Source organism: Scyliorhinus canicula, chromosome 15 (genome assembly GCF_902713615.1).
Source record: "Scyliorhinus canicula chromosome 15, sScyCan1.1, whole genome shotgun sequence".
NCBI classification, from domain to species: domain Eukaryota; kingdom Metazoa; phylum Chordata; class Chondrichthyes; order Carcharhiniformes; family Scyliorhinidae; genus Scyliorhinus; species Scyliorhinus canicula.
In genome coordinates, this window is record NC_052160.1 from 59,798,434 (window position 1) to 59,819,483 (window position 21,050).

The 21,050-nt window shown below is 44.5% G+C and overlaps 1 protein-coding gene across 1 annotated transcript in view; it reads right to left on the bottom strand.

The window, feature by feature from the left end:
* Positions 1 to 802: 802 nt before the first annotated feature.
* fscn1a (fascin actin-bundling protein 1a) overlaps positions 803 to 21,050 on the bottom strand; it is a 32,502-nt gene continuing 12,254 nt past the window's right edge. The window contains exons 2-5 of the mRNA XM_038819651.1: positions 8,476 to 8,632; positions 6,272 to 6,393; positions 3,860 to 4,027; positions 803 to 3,212 (exon numbers count right to left, since the gene is read on the bottom strand). Coding sequence (XP_038675579.1) covers positions 3,010 to 3,212; positions 3,860 to 4,027; positions 6,272 to 6,393; positions 8,476 to 8,632 — 650 coding nt within the window. The 3' untranslated portion in view covers positions 803 to 3,009. The remainder of the gene's footprint in view (positions 3,213 to 3,859; positions 4,028 to 6,271; positions 6,394 to 8,475; positions 8,633 to 21,050) is intronic.

The window sequence follows — 21,050 nt, forward strand, 5'->3', positions numbered from 1 at the left end:
CATTAATTATATATATTCATAAGCCTAATATTAACCCCCAGGCAAAGAATAGTGCAGCAAAGGAGGCCATTCTGCCCACAATCTGTGCCAGCTTCCCCCTGCAAAAGTCCACTGCAAAACCTTTGACATGGATAGAAGGACTTTTCTTCCCAGCCAGATATTAGAACATAGAACAGTACAGCACAGAACAGGCCCTTCGGCCCTCAATGTTGTGCCGAGCCATGATCACCCTACTCAAACCCACATATCCACCCTATACCCATAACCCAACAACCCCCCCCCCCCCTTAACCTTGCATTTATTAGGACACTACGGGCAATTTAGCATGGCCAATCCACCTAACCCGCACATCTTTGGACTGTGGGAGGAAACCGGAGTACCCGGAGGAAACCCACGCACACAGGGGGAGGACGTGCAGACTCCACACAGACAGTGACCCAGCCGGGAATCGAACCTGGGACCCTGGAGCTGTGAAGCATTTATGCTAACCACCATGCTACCCCTTCTATGGAATATTCATTCCATAGAATCCCTACAGTGCAGAAGGTCACCATTCGGCCCATCAAATCTGCACCGACCGCCTGAAAGAACACACTTGTTTTCAGAAGGACATTTTGTCAGCCTCAAGAGACTCACGGACAAATTTAGTCTGACCGACTCCAAAAGTTCCTCATGTTCATGCTCAATGTAAATACTCGGATTGGCCAATTGACCAGTTTCTGTGCTGTAAAATTCTGTCGCTCCTTAGCAAAAGAATTAAACTGATAATTCAGAAATCACTCACCGGTGATGAACACAGTTGTGGATTTTTTTTGGCATATGCAACATTTGTTTTATTTGACATGACATTCCTCAAGTTACATAAATGGCATGTACAAAAGAGAGAAGTTCAAAATAAAGTGGAATACAGTGTTACTTCTACACGATACATTTGGGTGGAATGATTCAACATTTGAGAGGTGAAACCTTTAAGCTGGCACCATTTTCATTGTCCTGATAAATGAGGGCGGAGCGTTTTCCGGACCTTTTCGAACATCTGAAGGTGTCTTGACACAGAAGCAGAATTTTGGATCAAGCAATTCCTGAATTTTCTGCACAGCACAGTGTAACCAACACTTAAAAAATAAATCTAATTATTTTTTGGACCATGCACTAAAATTCAGTAAATTTTAGATAAGGCTACCATACACTGGAAGGCGAATGTTAACCTCAGAAGTTCCCTCACCCCAATTGAATCTGCTCCTAGGACAATACTCAAGAGGTTCCACATGAACAAGATGTGGGTTTTGGCAATTATTTTCCTCCACAACAAGTTACAAGACCACATGCATTTTCCATAAAGTACATTGCTCAGTGATTGCAGAACTGTATTGAGATCCTACCATGGACCACTAAAAGTAATAGTTTATAACTAAATGCCTGTCCATTTTTCACTCAGACCTATGAAACCTTTTTTTTTTAAAAACCTGCCTTAAAAGTTCCAATTCTTTTTTTTTTAAACAAATATGTTTGATCCAGAACTGGATTACAATTGATTCGATAGTTCAAAATGAACTTGGTCAGATCTTGGATCTATCTCAAATCAGATCTCCAAGAAAGTAATTCTGATCAAAGATGGGCATTTTTCAAATGACTGCTCCAGTTTTCCCCCCAGAGGATCCACCTGATTTGGATTGTTAGGATATCCAGTTTAGTCTGCTTTATTGGCACATCATAATTTAGTTAAGGTGAGGCAGGGCTCCTGATTTTCAAGTTCTAGGAGAGTGAAGGCGTTAAACATTCCAGAAATAATCCCATTACAAACAAAAAAAATTCCAGTAGCCATTAGATCATTGGGGACGAGCTAACAAGACGACATCCCGACCTCCAGTAATAGGCTAGATGGCTGTGTCCAGTGTTTTGCCCAATCTGAGCAGTTAAGAAACATTTGTTTTGCGATTGTGAGGCATTAACTGTTGATTATATGGAACTTATTTGATGGTGTCTCTTCCAACTTTTAAAGAACAAACATATGGCAGAAAAAAAAAATCAGTTACTGGAGGCACTAGTCTTGTGCCTCCAGTGAGATAGAAAGTCACATACACATGGAATGCACTTTCCAGAGAACATCTCCACATAATGAAAGCAACTTGCTGAACTACAGATCGGATAAACAATAGGAATGTACACACAAGGCCAGCTTTGGTCATTCCACATCCATACAGTTATTTGGGGAGATATTATTAAAATGTTCTACAGATCCCCATACAATTCTCTTGTGCCAGCTTTTGTTCTTTTTCTGAAGATACCTAGAACCAATGGATATAACTCCGACAGCATCATCTTCAGTTACAACGGAAACTAAGGAGTTCTGGTGACTGGGTTTAATTGTTCACTGTAAGAATGCAGTTAGCTTTAAATGCTAGAGGCAGGAAAATTGCTCAATCCCTGGAGAGGATGAGTGTGCAGTTTGTGCTCAAGTCCTCATGAACTAAACTGCCTTATTGAAGAGGATGGGCTTTCACAGTGGCCATTGAGATCCAGTATCGAGTCAGCACAAAGAGCTCCCCCCTCATCAGTTGCACCCTCTCTCCCTTCACAAGGGGAGGCAAGTGGCCATCAAACTCCCAGCCCGGCAAGACCAAAGCACTTGTGATCATGGCTGGCAATATCAGAGCAGCAGTTAGTGCAGCAGCTACAATCCATGGCCAGTGGCACATGAAGCAGGTTGTAACTATAAAACTTTGGCCATGCCAAAGTTAGATAGCCCAAAAAAAACCACCAACACAAAAAAAAGGAATGCTAATAGGAATGTCATGTGGTAGAATTGAATTATACAGCCTGCACAGACCTAGGTACATCACATCCTTCAATAGCAACTACTGTCATGATGAATATAGAAAATTTGCTTAAAAAATTGTTGCGATATGTTGTGAAATGCAGGCAGGCATTGCAACCCATGGTAGGACTACTGCAAAAAAAATAAAAATAAAATAACGCTGGAAAGCCACATTTATATATAAAGTGCATTTAATACTCCCAGAGAGTTGAGGAGTCAATGCCATCAGCAGATGCCTTCAGCACACCTGCATGATCCCCCTTCAAATACTTCCCATCGATTTTAATTGCAACTTTGTTGTAATCACAGAATTCAAACAGGAAATCCACAGGTTGATCACTGCTGCTGGTGACAGAGGAGTCACTTCCAACCATCCAGTATTTCCCAGTAGAATCTGTAAAGGAAATACAAAGACATAATGAGAACCAGTCCTGACTCAGAAGAGCAAATAGTATCAAAGCTAAATTGAATATACAAAATGTATACACCATTCAAGATAGTCTCAACCTGCATCCATCTCCTGATGCAAAGATTGTGTAATTATTGTAGCACGTTGTGGGTAGCAATCACATGCTATATTTGAGCCCTTGGCGCTTAATATTAATAAAAAATAACTAATCCAGGTAAACAGCAGAAAGGCAGGCGTTTAATTTCTAACCTTAGGGAATATCAGTGAACTGGTTTAAGTTGAAAAGGTAGCTCAGGCGACTGAATAGTAAACAGGTTCAAAATAGCTTCAATTCTTTCCCCTCACACCTCCGATACCCACTAGCTAAAGCACAGCCTGATTTGGCACAGGTCTGACCTACCACCTTTGTGAGGAAGTAGAACAAGGAAGAGATAGTATAAAACTAGTCTCTGTGCCACCGTAACATGCACGTGTGGCTGTCAACGAAGAACAGGAGTAGAGTCACCTGTGATGCCCTTTGTGGCAAAGTTCACCTACATACACTATCCAGACTTAAACACGAAAAACAGAGTGATGTCCCAGTATTCAAGGAACCATATTCTGCAGGAACACGCACCAACCGGATCATTTACCTTTCAGTCTGTAAGCACCATCATTAAGCTCTAGCTGGAAGACATCATATGAGGATCTGTTTGCGTCCAAGGTTCCAGTTACCTTCCGGCATCCAATAAAGCCATGCTCTCCCCGAAGGGCTATAATAGGCCTGTTGATGAGCTTCATTAAGAATTCTTCAGTCTCCGCTGGAAACAAAAAGAGGAACAGGTGAATATTTCAGGGTGGTCACTTCAGTATAAAGATATCAGAGTGCACCCACCCTTTTGGAAAAGCACCCCCATAAGGAGTCAACATATTCAGGGAAAGAAACACGTGGAAGCAAAAACAATCAGGGGATGGAATAATCTAACTGGATTCAGTTACGCAGAATTATAGAATCACTTCAAAATGATATGGAAGTCTCCATCAGAAGGTTGAGAAAACAAACTTCCAGTTCATCTGCACTGGAGAAGGTATTTTAACTAAAACAGTTATTCAGGATAAACATATGACTCGAGAACAAAAGTTTAATTCATTTAAGTTTGGCAGATGCAAAAAAACTGTTGTAGCCATCGTATAGTTTTCAAAATAGAAAAGTTGCTTATTGCTAGCATAGGGCACCTAGTACCAGTGCACAGATTAGTAGGAATTGCTAAATGAAAAGTAGCCTTCTGCTATCCTGGTCAAATATGATCAACTGTCTTGATTTACAAAGATGTGGAGGCGAGTGAAAAACATCAAATTCCCTGGGGAGTTACAACACTCCTCGTCAATACTGAAACATTGGTTTATCTGTAACAATCTCTCTTTGCCAATATTAAACCCAAGAATTTCTTATGCCTATACTGCTTTGTGATTTGCAAAAGGACCGAAAAACTAACAGCATCCTACTTTAGCAACAAAATGTAATGGAACATCAATCATCAATTCATGGAAGGTTAGAAAGAGACTTCATAACGTCTGGGTCAGGAAAGGAACATGCTCGTCAAAATCTGCTGGCTAATGAGAAGCACGCAGCTCGTGTTTAATCTGATTTTTAAGAATGAATGAATCCAGTTGCGTGCCACTATTTTGAGCAAGAATTTTTATATAACTCTGTAATGCTTTAAGAAAGAAAAGGCAAGCAGCTAAAAGCAAAAGGTTATATTTGGAGTCTCGACAATAATGGAGTCCAACTAATTTTAAACTTCCTAAGAAGGAGTTCATTCTTCTTATGCTATGTGCTTGTCAGGTTAAGGAGAAGAACATTTGGATGGTCGACATAGTAGTGCAGTAGAGAATGGCCTTTGCAGCAAGTTTGAAGAGGCAATGCTAGAACATAGGGGCAGCATTCATTTGAATCAGAACGTCAAGTGTGACCTTATGATGAGACAACGTTTGGAGCGATAGAAAGAATTTAAACGTTATTGATGGCCCCAGGAAGGCAGGTTAGATCGGAGAATGGCAGACTTGATAACTTTATAAGAATTAGAAGAAAGGAGGGAGAATGGGGAGCAAATAAATTGTAGTTTTGCAGAGGTTCAGAGGCATTACTATCAGACAAATGTATTAGACCACAAGACATAGAAGCAGCATTAGGCCTCTCGGCTCATCGAGTCTCCTCCGCCATTCAGTCGTGGCTGTTATTTTTCTCATTCTCATAACCTCCGATTCCCTTTCCAGTTAGGAGATTTCCAGCAGGGGCAAGGGAGAGGGGGTGGGTGGGGGGGGGGGGGGGGGGGGGGGGGGGGGGGGGGGGGGGGGTGGGGAGGGAGATGGGGGAATGAAGGCTGGTGATGTTGTACTTTTAACAGTATGAGTAAGTGTAAATTTATCTTTTATGGTGCAGTCAGACAATTTTTTTTGATTGCATACTGGCCAATGTGGGTCGATAATATTTGCGATATTAAACCATTCCAGAATTGACTGGAATAAAGGTCCTATTTGTGGAAAGCTTCAGAATGAAACCAGGGCAGCCTCTGAGCACAATATGCCACAGTTAGGGGGTAGTGGTGGTGATGGGGTGCCGGGTACAGGGAGTAAAGAAACAATCATAGTTTGATTTCTCTCAGAAAATTAATTGGTGCAAAAAAACCAAAAAAAAAACCAAAACAAGTGTGGGAGATTAATGCAAGAGTAGAAAAGGAAGTCAAGAATCAAAGATAAAAGTTGCTGGGCTGGAGAAGCAAAGCTCAGTGAGACACAGGATGTGGGCCTAAAGCAACTGAGCAGACGTTAGCAACAGGTCAACAAATCAGCAGTGGAAAAACAAGATGTGTAAAAAGGCAGTTTCCTCCATTTCGCCTTAAAAATAGGACTGCACATCAATGTCCACCTCTCCATGGCACCACGTAAAGACTGCCTCATTTAGGACAGTTTGCAAACACATCCAATGCTGGGTGCAAGGAGGGAAGGTGTAAAGAAGTTAGAAGCAACAGAAATGCCTACCTACTTTGGAAGCCTGGACTGACCTGGTGTTTCTATGCTAGCACACAGCTGCCCATTCTTTTTAGCTGCCACATATTTTCCATTGGCAGCCTTCAGAACAATTCTCGTCCCACGCCATTCAATTTCAAAGTAGCAGTTGCCATTTCTGTGAAATAAAATGAAAAAAATATATATATTTCTTGTAGCTTGACACAAAAATACACTTAGTTTCATTTGTTTTGATGCTTTGCAGTGATTAAAGTCCTCATTTAAAAATTAAATCAAGTGTATAAATTTTTTAAAATAAATTCGGAGTACCCAATTAACTTTTTCCAATTAAGGGGCAATTTAGTGTGGCCAATCCACCGAACCTGCACATCTTTGGGTTGTGGGGGCGAAAACCCACCCAAACACAGGGAGAATGTGCAAACTCCACATGGACAGTGACCCACAGCCAGGATCGAACCTGGGACCTCAGTGCTGTGAGGCAGCAGGGCTAACCACTGCGCCACTCCTACTCCTTAACCCACAACCAGCAGGTGGTAGGCCTTTGCCACAGTCTACCCGATTCATCCCATTCTAAACAAAAAGGAACAGCCACACAGTGTTGGAGACCAAACTTTTGGAATTTTAATCCTTGCCTAATTTTCAATTGAGTTTGAAGATGTATAAACAATTACAATGCCAAATTTAGGGGGCAGACACACACACTGAAGCCTCAAAGATCTTTCCAAAAACTGTGGGCTGACCTCAAGACCAAATATAAAATGTGCAATGCTGGTATAGTGGCCACCATTTTGAAACAGACAAAATAACACTTGTGATTCATATTAATGTGGCATGCTTTATTGAATGAACAATTGTACAAAGGTACCTCCTTAAAGTGTTTTAAAACTGTTAAGGGCGGCATGTGGCGCAATGGTTAGCGCTGTGACTGCAGCGCTGAGGACCCGTGTTCGAATTCTGGCCCTGGGTTACTGTCCGTGTAGAGTTTGCACATTCTCCCTGAGTCTGCGTGGGTTTCACCCCCACAACCTAAAGATGTGCAGGGTAGGTGGATCGGCCAGGCTAAATTGACCCTTAATTGGAGAAAAAAAATAATTGGGTACTCTTAAAAATTTTTTTTTAACTGTCAAGAGAGAGAGAGGTGTCATGCCCTGGCAGTGTCAGGGTTGGGGGCTCGTTTAAAAAAAAAGTTTTATTTGATCAGCAGCCAAGGTTGCTGGTCAGGCAGGGTCATTCAGAGTTTGCCCCGCCAGCATGTTGTGGGGCTCTCCCCTTCCACTTTTCCTTCTAGGTGTTTCAATACGCCACAGGAAGAGCAGGTAAGGCAGATGGCAGGATGCCCTCCACTTTTCCTGCTGGAGACAACACTTGAGAAAATTCCACTGGCGATCTTATGGTAATCGCTGAGCAATCTTGCTCTTCTACTGCAACGCTAAGACATTTCATTCTATGAAACAGCTACACCATCTAAGCTATTGCTCTGAAATCTTTGCTAAACCTGATGTTCGAATTGGCCCACTACAGGACAATGTAACCATTCTGATACATGCTTCTCAAGATCAGGCTGGCGGCACACCATTAACACAGCATTCTCACACTGCAGGAGTTACTTAGAATGAGCAAATGTTACAACTTGTAGCTTGAAAGTCGCTTTGAGCATCATTAGTTTTGCTGGAGGACCCATTTCTGTTTGGCACTCACCATGCCACATGTGGCCTTCTCTACGTGGTTGTCTCGAGGTCCTGTGCATCAACTTTGCAACACAGCCTGTATCACCTGCTTGATCCCATGTGCCAACTTGGCATTAGCAAAGTAAAAGATGCATTTCCAAGGTGAGAAATTGAGATTGACTACTTTCATAGCTGAAAGATGAGGGTCGACTTGCACAGAAAGCATGCTTTTTAGCACAGAAAAGAATGGGGTTGTTTTAAATGCCTCAATCTATGCTCCATAATCTACTACAGATACCAGCTGCATTAGGGAGGAACAAGCTAATCTTAATTTACAGGATTTGAAATCAGAGTAGCTAGTGCTAGTCAAGTTAAAGTCTTGGCAGTTTTGAAAATTCCAGTTTAGGCCTGATTTTAAAATAACCTGGATTAAGATCATCAAGAAGATGTAAACTAATTTTATATTGTGCAAGTTCTAAACCTTTCCCCGCCAGGACTTAAACAAAATAGGTAGTTTCAAATTCTTATAACCCTACAGCTTGAGGCTTATTACTGAATTTGTATCCACTTACTTTGTAGAGGCAGTAGACTGAACCCCTCCATTAGATGTCAGCGTCCAGTATTTTCCAGTGCAGGTTCGGAAAGCACACTTTTTGGTTTCTTTGTTGATTTCTAATTGGAAAGTTTCCTGGTCACTTTCTTCATCCTGGTTTGCAGACAGGTCCATACCTTTCAAGGAACAAATCGTACATCAGGGTTCAAAGGAGGATCAAAACTGATAGGAATCACTCTTCACCTCCAAGCAACACAAAAGAGCAGCAAACAGATCATATCAAACCAGTTTTACAGTGGTCAGACTGAAACCAGATACACACACAACCACCTCTCAGCATGGAGCAAAACAACCGCTACAATTGGGGCTGGTTAACTCAGTTAGCTGGTAAGTATTTCAGAATAATGCCAACAGCGAGGGGGAGATTCTCATTCAAGCAGAGGTAGACTGGATACCTGGAGAATGGAAGACAATAGCAAACAACCACTGACAAAAAACTGCCACAGTAATGGCCAAGGATGAAGCATAAGCAGACAACAAGCCAAGGGCAGCACCTGGCACAGTGGTTAGAACTGTGGTCACAGTGCCTGGGACCCAGGTTCAATTCAGCCTTGGGTGACTGTCTCTGGAGTCTGCATGTTCTCTCATATCGGTGTAGGTTTCTTCCAGGTGCTCTGCTTTCCTCCCAGTCAGCTTAGGTGGATTGGCCATGATCAATGTGCAGGGTTACAGAGATAGGGGAGGTAGTGGGCCTAGGTGCTTTTTCAAAGGTTTGGTGGGCCAAGTGGCTGCCTTCTGTACTGCAGGGATTCTGTGGACCTGCCTTTGGGCAAAGCAAACGCCAGGTTCAATACGAAAAGCACTCAAATAGCACTGCTGCCTCATGGCACCGAGGACCCCAGGGTCACTGTCCATGCGAAGTTTGCTCATTCTCCCAGTGTCTGCGTGGGTCTCATCCCCACAACCCAAAAATGTGCAGGGTAGGCGGATTGGCCATGCTAAATTGTCCCTTAATTGGGGGGGGGGGGAAAAATGAAAAGCACTCAATTAACATTGTGAACACAGAGGTAGAAATGTGCCTTGGGTGCTATCCTATCCACAGTGTTATTTAGTACTTTGAGACAAATTTCTATTTCGAAGAATCTGAATCCAGTAGGCTCAAAATTAAGGAGTGCGATTCTGCAAAATGGAGACCAAGTGTTCGCGCCACCGTGAACGCCGCTGCGTTTCGTGACGGTGTGAAATGGGCAGGAGGACAAACGATTTATGGCGCTGGAGCTGTTCATGCCGCTTTAGCCTCCCTTCCCGGCGTCAAACCGCGCATGCGCAGGGGACTTCATCAGTGCGCCGGCCCCAACGCAAATGGCGTGGGGGTTTAGGGGCCAGCCACGCAACAAAGTAGGCCCTGGGGAGGGGGGAAACAGGAGGCTGGCCCGTCAATCGGTTGGCCCTGATCACAGGCCAGACCTCATCGGAGCGCCCCCCCCCCCCCCCCCCCCCCCCCCCCCCGGGAAGGAGCCCCCCCCTCCCCCTCCACAGACCGACCCCCCAACCCTTCGCGCAGAGTTCCCACCGGCAGCAGCCGGGGTGAATGGCACCAGTGGGACTCTGCCCTTTCCGCACGGTCCATTCGAGCCGGAGAATCGGCAGCCCGGCCGAGGACGGAGGCCCACAACCGGTGTCGCGCCAAATGACGCTGATTCTCCACACCTCGGAAAATCGCTCGTTGGCGTCGGGGCGGCGTGACGCAGTTGCAGCGATTTTCCTGCCCGGCACGGGGCTCGGAGAATCGCGCCCAAGATAGTTAATTGAACAGAGAAAATGGTTGTCAAGAATATAAATTTTTACCCTCAAGCCTTAGAATAATAAAAGGACAAAAGATCGATTTTTTAAATAAAGAAGAATGTAACCACCAACCAAAATAGTGGTACTAAAATAGAAGATTTGGACAGACAAATGATAGCAATTCTAAGGGCAACAAATGGTTCAGTCCCATGTAATGTGTTTGGACTAACAATAATACATTTAATCAAAGACCGAAAATAGAATCAGCCTTTTTTTGGAAGATGCAAAGTTCTAATCTTCTCCTCTAACATTAAGTAGAAGTGCAAGAGATTACTACAAGCAATTCACTTCTTTGTAGTTCAGAAAAAAGGATGACAGTAGCCGCAAGACAGCTCAACATTTCATTTAACATCAAGTGCCCCCAAAAGATTAGTGCTTTAGAAGACAAAAGATGTGACACACGTTTACACTTTGAGCGTGTAAAGTAGGAAGAGAAATGATTCAGCAGCTCAAACACAGCACCATGTTAGAGGAGATCAGTGCGGTTACCAAGACAGGATAGGCCCATGGATGAATGGTTAGCCGTGGAAAAATACAGAAATAAAATTCAGATAGTTAACTGTAAGTCAGGGAAGATTGGGCAGTAGCTTCTTGAATTCCATTGATAAACATTCCTCTCCAGCCACAAAACCAAATTATAGGGCAGATCAGCCAGTTGGAATCCACCAGTTTAAAAATGCTGGGGTGGGGGGGGGGGGAGATAGAAAGGAGGAGGAAGAAAGAATGGCATAGTATTTAGCATAGCTTTGAAATAATTTAGAAAAATTACAAGAAATTTATGAGAACTGAAAAAAAAAATTCTCACCATTCTGCCGCTTACAAATTTTAAAGTTATGCCTTGCTCTTGAAAATAAAATTTCCAAAAATATTCAGTGGCAGCCAAGATAGGCCACTTCAAAAGTATTTTCTTCTGTCTGCTCCAGCTCACACATCCAATGAATTTGGAAGGAAATTTTAAAATGGCTACAGTAATTTTGAACAGTTGAAATGAGATTTAGGTTGAGCACTCTTTTTAAAAATAAATTTAGAATACCCAATTCTTTTTTTGCCCCATTTAAAGGGCAATTTAACGTGGTCAATCCACCTTCCCTGCACATCTTTTTGGGTTGTGGGGGTGAGACCCGTGCAGACACGAGGAGAATGTGCATCCTCCACATGGAATCAAACCCGGGTCCTCGGCGCCATGAGGCAGCAGTGCTAACCACCCTCAGTGGAGCATTCTTCAGAGGAAGCAGCTATACTAGTAGCTTTGAAGTCAAGTACAATTAGGATAGTGTTTAAAAACAGGCAACAACTTATTTTGGACACCAGCCAAGAAACTATTTATACTAACGCCAACATTGTGTAGAAGTGCAAAAGTGAAGGCTAGTGCTTTTGAATTATTTAGTTTCTTCCAATTTTCCCCCAGTCCATCGCATCTCATTGTCGGGAAGTTTGTGCGAAGGTTACAGCCATCAGTGCCTTGTTCAAGATGGCCTTTCCTCCTGAACTGAATGTGCCACACGAACGGAACAGCCTTCATCAATGATCCCATAAACTTAGATGCAAAATTGCTTTGTAGCACAACTTCCCCGGGTTGCTACATCATCGCAACTTTGATTTACACCTACTAAATCAACACGGTTCAACTTTTGAATATAACTTTCTTGGTCTGTGATTCATCTTGTCAATTTAATCAGCAAATTTAACCAGAGGCATAGTGGCTAGCTGTTTACTCACGTGCCAGGGACCCAAGTTCAAATTCAACCTTGGGTGACTGTCTGTTTGAAGTTTGCACCTTTTCCCAGTGTCTGCATGTTCTTCCAGGTTCTCTGGTTACCTGCCACAGTCCAAAGCTGTGCAGGTCAGGTGGATTGGCCATGCTAAATTGCCCCTTAGGGTGAGATTGCAGGAATAGGGCAATGGAATGGGCCTATGTAGGGTGTCAATGGCCTCCGTCTGCACTGTAGGGATTCTAACCAATCTTGGGAACAATACTCCCTCTAAAATGCCCATGTTCACAGCCACAAATTAACCTGGAAAAAGTGCCATGCTTCAAAATAAACAGGCCACTCACAACTTGGGTCAGTTCAAAGAAATTTGCTGTATAATGTGAGCCATGGCAAGTAGGGCTCAGAGGAGATTGTAGCACGGCCAGTACAAAAGTGTGTTGTTGACAGGGCAGCAGTTATTGCCCATAGTAGAGTACAAATTGTATGTAAAGAACACAGGAGCACTCCAGCTTTTCCTGGGTCTACAAAGCAAACTTTAAAAAAAAATTTAAGCCCACCCATATGGCTCATCACCGAGTCGCCCACTTCTCCCCACCCAGGTCAGTGTAAAATGGCAGGTTGCTATTTCTCAGTTAGTCTCAGTTTTGATTTTGGGACAGCCTACTCGGAACATTGTGGTTAGTGTGTTAGCAAAGAGCAGCATTACTATTAAAGCTGCTAGGCTCTATTTTACAACACTGAAGCCCAAAGCTAGAATGTGATGAGCTTTCAGAACCACACAAGAACTTTGGCATGTAACCTGGCCTGATGCATCATTGCTACATCCTTTTGGTAGACACATTGTCCACCAGTTTCACTAGTTTAGCTGAACATTACGTTTTGCAACCAAGAGGAGCAGGGACCATTCAAATGGCCAGCATTATTCCATCAATCCGTTTTATTTAAAATTAAATTTAGAATGTCCAATTCCCAATTCATTTTTTTCCTATTAAGGGGCAATTTAGTGTGGCCAATCCACCTAGCCTGCACATCTTTGGGTTGTGGGGGCAAAACCCACACAATCACGTGGAGAATGTGCAAACTCCACACGGACAGTGACCCAGAACCAGGATCGAACCTGGTACCTCAGCACCATGAGGCAGCAGTGCCATGTATTTCTTTTAATGGTAGGTGATGATGGCTTACTTTGTTCGCCTGAGTACTGCAGTTAAATAGTGCATTTAACTGTAATGCCTCAAGGTTAGTGAGACAACCGAGAACAAATCTGCATGCATATACTGCATGTTTCCAAGTGCTTTACAGGTGTACTTCTCATTCTGCCCAATGTGCCTCAAGGTGCAGCAATATTATGGAGGCATAACATCTGGGAAAAACTAAAAAAGGGCATAGCCACTCTCTTACAGGTTTGTCATAGCTGCCGTAAGACCAAACCATTTCAGTCACTGTTGTTCAAAATCTACAGGCAGTGAATATTTCTAAACAATAGAGGGCCTACAGGATGAAAGTGATTGAATGAACCACAAAAAGTAAATTTCAAAACATTTTTCAATTCCAAGTAAAATAAGATCGAAACAGGGCAGCAAGGTGGCACAGTGATTAGCACTGGTGCCTCATGGCACCGAAGTCCAGGTTCGATCGCAGCTCTGGGTCACTGTCTGTGTGGAGTTTGCACATTTTCCTTGTGTTTGTGTGGGTTTCGCCCCCACAACCCAAAGATGTGCAGGGTCAGCGGATTGGCCATGCTAAATTGCCCCAAAATTGGAAAAAATGAATTGGGCACTCTAAAAATTAAAAGAAAAAGAAAAAACAAGATAGAAACCTTTTGATTCAAGTCACGCAGGGAAGTGTCATCACCTCCACCATTCCCCCATCTTTATTGTCACTGTCCTTCACCTTGTCAAAAGCAAGCTTCCAAGTGGAGTGGACATCGTCTACAGGATGGGTGGAAAACTTTTCAATGGCCGTAATCCAAGAAGATAATTACACTGACATCAATCATGGAACTTCAGTCCGCAGATAACATCGCCATCTCCACTCTCGGAAGAGAATCTCCAAGCTATGCTTTGTGACTTTGTGGAAGCAAAGCAAAGACTTGATCTCAGCCTCAACAAGACTTAAGTTCTTTACCAACCCACCCCAGGGCAGATCCGGTCTCTCCCTCCATCAAGATCAACAGAGAAACCCTACCAAACATGGAACCATTCCCCAACCTGGGTAGTCACCTCTCAGCTAAGGCAGACATTGATGCAGAGATCCAATATGTCCAATCCATCAGCGTTGCCTTCAGACACTCAAGGATGCGAGTCTTCAATGACCGTTACATCCGTGCTGATACCAAGATCCTCGTGTACAAGGAAGTCGTCCTCCCAGCTCTTCTACACAGCTCAGAAACTAAACCTGAACTATGCAGACACCACCTCGAAACCCTGGATATCATCAATATCATCACTATGAAGACAGATTCTCCTTATCAGCTGGGAGGACAGGTGTACTAACATCAGTGTCCTTGAAGGAGCCGATTGAACCAGCATCGAGGCCATGATCATCCAAAACCAACTCCGCTGGGCCAGCCAAAGTCCTGATTGCCAAAGCAAATCTTCTTTGCCCAGCTCCAGGAAGGCTCCTGAACAAGAGGACGACAAAGACGAAGGAAATGCTTCAAAGACACCCTGAAGATTTACTTCAAGAAATGCAACACAGACTGGGCAGCACGGTGGCGCAGTGGGTTAGCACTACGGCCTCACAGCGCCAAGGTCCCTGGTTCGATCCTGGCTCAGGGTCACTGTCCATGTGGAGTTTGCACATTCTCCCCGTGTTTGCGTGGGTTTCACCCTCAACCCAAAAATGTGCAGGGTAGGTGGATTGGCCACGCTAAATTGCCCCTCAATTGGAAAAAGTTAATTGGGTACCAGCCTCCCCGGACAGGCGCCGGAATGTGGCGACTAGGGGTTTTTCACAGTGACTTCATTGAAGCCTACTCGTGACAATAAAAGTGATTTTCATTTCATTTTCCATTTCATTAAATTTATATTAAAAAAAAAGAAATGCAACACTGACGTGAACGCCTGGGAGATCCGTGCTCGGAAGAGACCTACTAGGAGGAACATCCTGATTGAAGGGGCAATTCTTCAAGAACACCTGACGGCAAAGGAGGTCTGGAAAAAGAACCCGAGAAAAGAATTCCAGTGATCCCGAGAAAGGAATTCCAGTGTGATCACGAGTCCAAGGACCAATCCCGCCTTCTGGAAGCACCTGCCAAGTGTGTGGTCAGAGGCACAGCGCTAGGATCAGGCTCGTCATGCAAGGACCCACAGAACCCACGGCGAGTAACATAGATGGGCAATCATACCTGTTAGCAAGTACTGCCGAAAAGTATCGCATTTTTAAAATTTAAATTGATCTTTTGCTGTAGATTCAAAATGTGACTCAAATCAATTCTCTCACCCCAGTGACTCACAGCAGGAAAAAACACCGAACAAGTTGGAAAAAAATATACACAATTGCAGATGATTGCCTAGGAACTTGTGTTTCTACTTGGGAGTTGATTTCAGTGTTCCTTTCAACTTGTACATCAATTTTCTTTTGATACTGCCATTACTGATGGTTTACCTATTACAAACAGATGCTCTTGCACAGTACATCACTGACTCAAATGGCATTAACTTCCCATCAAATCGGTTTCACTGCCACCTCCTCCCCTCCCCCTGCCCACCTCCTCCCAATTGCCAGCATGGAAGTCAGTTACTCAGCCCAGTTGCTATGATAACATACTTCAAGCCAGGGGGAATGGGTTGTCATGACAACGAAAGGTCAAAAGTCAGGTCATGAGAGTTGCAAACCACCTCTTCGATATCATCCACTGGGGGTGGGGGTAGAGAGTGGTGAATGCAAAGTGCGCCCGATGACCTCAGTGCACAAGAAAATCACCTAAAACATGCATATTGTAACAAGAGAAAAATTTACACAAGGCATAAATTCAATACTACAGAATAGCCAATGTGTTCCTTTCCGCTCTCAGGAAGAGTTCACTGGCAGCTGATATCCAAATAGACTTTGATGTACAAAGAACATTCACACCCACGTATGAATAGGCCTTCAGTTGGCCAGTGGATTGACTAAAAAAAAAGAGAGCACAATGAAAGCAAAGATAAAACAAAAATCGTAGCAAATAGATTTGCTGGTCAAAGGAAAAATACAATCAGGCGGCTGTCTGTACTTCGAATAAGATGGCATGCATCTCAAGTGTGTATGTGCGAGGCAGCACCAAAACCTATAAAAAAATAAGAGTCAAAAAGAACTGTACTTGTTGGACCAGGTCTCCCGCTAATAAAAACAAAGCCAATTTAGATCAAGAGGGCATCTCGAACACACAGCAGCTCTCCAGCATCTGATTTCAGTAAAATCAGTCTTTGTCCACTTGGGGAATTTGGTCATTAAGCTGCTGAAAAGATATTTGAATGCACATTATGTAGTGTCGAGATGACTTGTCCTGCTTCCTTCAGGTTGAAAGGATACAGATTTATTCATGATGCAATCCTATGCATGAACACACCAGACAGGGAGCGTCTTTTGTCCCCAGCTGCTGAGCAAAAGGACTGCTGTGGTTCATAGTGCATCATTCATTGAAGGTCCATGAGCAGTGCTTAAAGGCCATCAGGAAAGCAAATCAGGAATTGAAAGTTCAGGACAACCGAATACAAGAAATACCATCTTCTTAATAAACCTCAAGTGAGGCCACATGTAGAGAGTAGTATGACTAGTTTTGGTCCCCTCGTGGTCAGTGATTATAGAACACAAGAAAAATGTTTCAAAGCAAGATAATTAGATTGCCGCTTCATGTTCCATTTGGACCTGAAAAAACGTAGCAATTTAGCTTCCAATTTCCAACCCTCTATCACCTTCACGTTGTCCATCTAAAGGTATTTTTCCTTCCTTGACCTCTAATTTCTGGGGATAGACTGTCCACTAGTATCCATTACAAGCACACCAACTCCCACAGCTAACTATTTTTATTAAAAAGAAATTAATTACCCAATTATTTTTTTCAAATTAAGAGGCAACTTAGCATGGCCAATTCACCTAACCTATGCATGTTTGGGTTGTGGGGGCAAGATCCATGCAGATACGGGGAGAACGTGCAAACTCCACACGGACAATGACCGGGGCCTGGATCGAACCCGGGTCCTCGGCACCGTGAGGCAGCAGTGCTAACCACTGTGCTACCACACCGTCCCCTCCCGCAGCTACCCTCAACTACAGCTCTTCACACCATACACCCCGTAAGGATTCCATCCCATTCTCCCAGTCTATCACCTCCATCACACCGGTTCTGATGATGCTTCTTTCCAAAACTGCTGCCAGGTCATTCTTCCTTAACTGTGGTTTCCCACCCACTCTGGTTGACAGAGATCTCAAACATGTCTGATCCATCTCCTGCACCTCTGCTCTTACCCCTTCCCCCAACTCCCAAAACCAGGAGAGGGTCCCCCAGTCCTCACTTTTCACCCCATCAGCCTCCACATTCAAAGAATCATCCTCAGCCAGTTCTGCCAACTCCAGCATGATGCCACTACCAAACATCCCCCCCCCCCCCTCAGCATTCCCTATTGTTCCTTCCGGGAAATCCTAGTCCACTCCTCCATCACCCCCAACACCTCACCATCTTCCTCCGGCACGTTCCCATGGAATCTGTTTTCCATTAGAAAATGGATTAGATCTGTTTTTTCCTCACCACTGCCCCCCTCCTCTCCACTCCACTTGGGCCAACTGTTCCTAGTTGCCTGTTGACACACTGCCAAACGCTGTCCTGCCATTAACACATTCTGATCTCTTAATGTGCCACTATCAACACCGTTCTTAGCCTTGATCACCCCCATTTACATTCCTTTGTCTTTCTGTCCATGACATCTTTGTCAACCTCCACCTATCTCTGGCCCAGTATCCAGCCCCACTGAACGGTACCTCCACAACAGTATAAATCTAACCTTATTTCCAGTTCTGACAAAGTCATCCACACTCGAAACGTTAGCTTCCTTCTCTCTCCACAGATGCCGTCAGATCTGCTGAGATCGTTCAGTATTTTCTATTTTTTTTTAAAGATGCCAGCATCCGCAGCAATTTGCTATTATTATCGATGATTGATACCTAGTTTAAAGGGAGGTGTTAGTTTCTAGGACAGGTTCGAAGACCTTAGCAGGGATTCTCCGCTATCGGCAGGGTGGGCCGTACCGGCGCCGAGGAGAGGCGTGAACCACTCCGGCATTGGGCCGTCCAGAAGGTACGGAATCCTCAGCACCTTCAGGGGCTGGGGCGGCACCGGCGGGGTTGGGCCTGCGCTGGCAGGCGTGAGTTGGCACATGCGCGGGAGCGCCAGCATGTTCTTGGGGGGGGGGAGGGGGGGGGGTCTTCTCCACGCCGGCCATGGTGGACCATTACAGTGGCCAGCGCGGAGGGAAAGAGTGCCCCCACGGCACAGGCCCACCCGCAGATCGGTGGGCCCCGATCACTGGCCAGGCCACTGTGCCACCTCTCCCCCCCCCCCCGGGGCCATATGCGCCCCCCCCCCCCCCCGGGACCAGATACCCCCATGCCCCGTCCCCTCCCCAGGACTCCGCAAGCCACCCGCAGAGCCAGGTCCTGCTGGTAAGGACCTTGTTTGATTTACGATGGCGGGACGGACCGAAAATGGGCGGCCACTCGGCGCAATTGTTCAATTGGGCCAAAGCATAGAACTAGTTTCAGGTACTAGAAAATACTGTTAATCAAAAAATTAGTGTCTGGAATAAGTTTCCAGCACTATTGTGGATTCACAAATTATTGAAAATGGAGCTGGATGAGTATGTACATGCAATTTTAATTCTGACATTAAAAATACATTACAGTACTTACAAATCAGCACATCCCAAAGAGTCTGAGGGTGTACATTAATTTGTTCTTAATCTAGGACAAAAGTTTGGCACAACATCGTGGGCCGAAGGGCCTGTTCTGTGCTGTATTTTCCTACGTTCTAATTGCTTTTACAGACAAGACGAAAAAGGGTTCCTCATGGTGAAACATCAGACAAGCAAAAGAATACATTAACCTAGATACCCTTCATTACAAGATCTTTGAGGCCAAGGAATGACCAAACACAAACCACAAATACATTTCTCAGCTGAAATGAGGATGCATTTGCAATTTGCACTGTGGGTGTAAAACTTTTGAGCGACAACTGTTAGCTGTAAAGTATAGGTTAAGGATCAAAAGAGGTACAATAACTTGATGCAACACCACAAGTTGAAAGTCTATATCGGATGAGTTGACAAAGGTTGGGGGAGTGAGTGCTAAATATTTGGGTGGCAAAACCAAGAAACAAAAGCTGGGTTCCTCATTCTCAGGGCTTAGCTGCTGTTTGGAAGATAGGACACACCCCATTGTCCAATTCAAGAGCAGGGGTAACTTTAAAGTCTCCTGATGGTTTTGGCGAGGAAACTGTGCATTGGGAGAGAAAGCCTGCAACAGGTACAGTACTCTTTCATAATGGCAATGGTTGAATGCTCGGGTCCCATGAAGCACATAGTCCAAATTAATATTTTAGTCTGGTGCAGAGGAAATTCTGTGTGGCAGGAGATGCAAATGTTAGGAAGATACAAATTGGAATCTTCCTCAGGTGCAAGTTAACGGTCCTGGCATATTATTCAACGAGGAATAATGTGTTCTGGGCTACATTAAGTTCTTAGTGGGGCAGCACGGTAGCATGGTGGTTAGCATAAATGCTTCACAGCTCCAGGGTCCCAGGTTCGATTCCCGGCTGGGTCACTGTCTGTGCGGAGTCTGCACGTCCTCCCAGTGTGTGCGTGGGTTTCCTCCGGGTGCTCCGGTTTCCTCCCCCAGTCCAAAGATGTGCGGGTTAGGTGGATTGGCCATGCTAAATTGCCCGTAGTGTCCTAAAAAGTAAGGTTAAGGGGGGGTTGTTGGGTTACGGGTATAGGGTGGATACGTGGGTTTGAGTAGGGTGATCATGGCTCGGCACAACATCAAGGGCTGAAGGGCCTGTTCTGTGCTGTACTGTTCTATGTTCTAGTTAATTGTCACCAAAAAGAAAAAAAAACTAGTCAATCATCTAATTGTGAGATATTGATGGTATAGGATAACAGCTACCCTTTAAGTAAATGAAGAGTCAAAGCAAATGCATTTATGTCGGAGCTTTAAAGCATGCGTCATTTTGCAGCGTGTCATTCATGCTGCCAGGCAAAGTCAGCCAAACAGTAAACTTACTTTTAGAAGTGTACTATGAAAACCAAAGAATGGGGCAGCACGTTGGCACAGAGGGTTAGCCCTGCAGCCTCACAGCGCCGAGGTCCCAGGTTGGATCCCGGCTCTGGGTCACTGTCCGTGTGGGGTTTGCACATTCTCCCCGTGTTTGCGTTGGTTTCGCCCCTACAACCCAAAAATGTGCAGAGTAGGTGGATTGGCTGCGTGAAATTGCCCCTTAAAAAATGAATTGGGTACTCTAAATTTATTTTTTAAAAACAAAGAATGGAAAAGCCGCAGGAGTGGATGGAATTCCAATGGAGACTTTCTTTTTTTTTTAAATTTAGAATACCCAATTCATTTTTTCCAATTAAGGGGTAATTTAGTGCGGACAATCCACCTACCCTGCACATCTTTGGATTGTGGGGGTGAGAGCCACGCACACACGGGGAGAATGTGCGAACTCCACACGGACAGTGACCAGAGCCGGGATCGAACCCAGGTCCTTGGCACCATAAGGCAGCAGTGCTAACCACTGAGCTGCCTCAGTGGAGATTTACAAACTTGGGAAGAGATCACCAGTCATCTCCAGCAGCTGTTCCTGAAAATCTGGGACAGGAAAGAAATTCTCGTTGACCTCAGGGATGCAGTTATTGCCCCCATCTTTAAGAAAGGAGACAAAAGCAGACAGTGGGAACTATCGAGGAATCTCCCTGCTCTCCATCAACAGGAAGATCATCGCCAGAATCCTTGCTAGCTGCCTTCGCCCAGTCTCTAAAAGATATCCTTCTTGAAAGCCAGACAG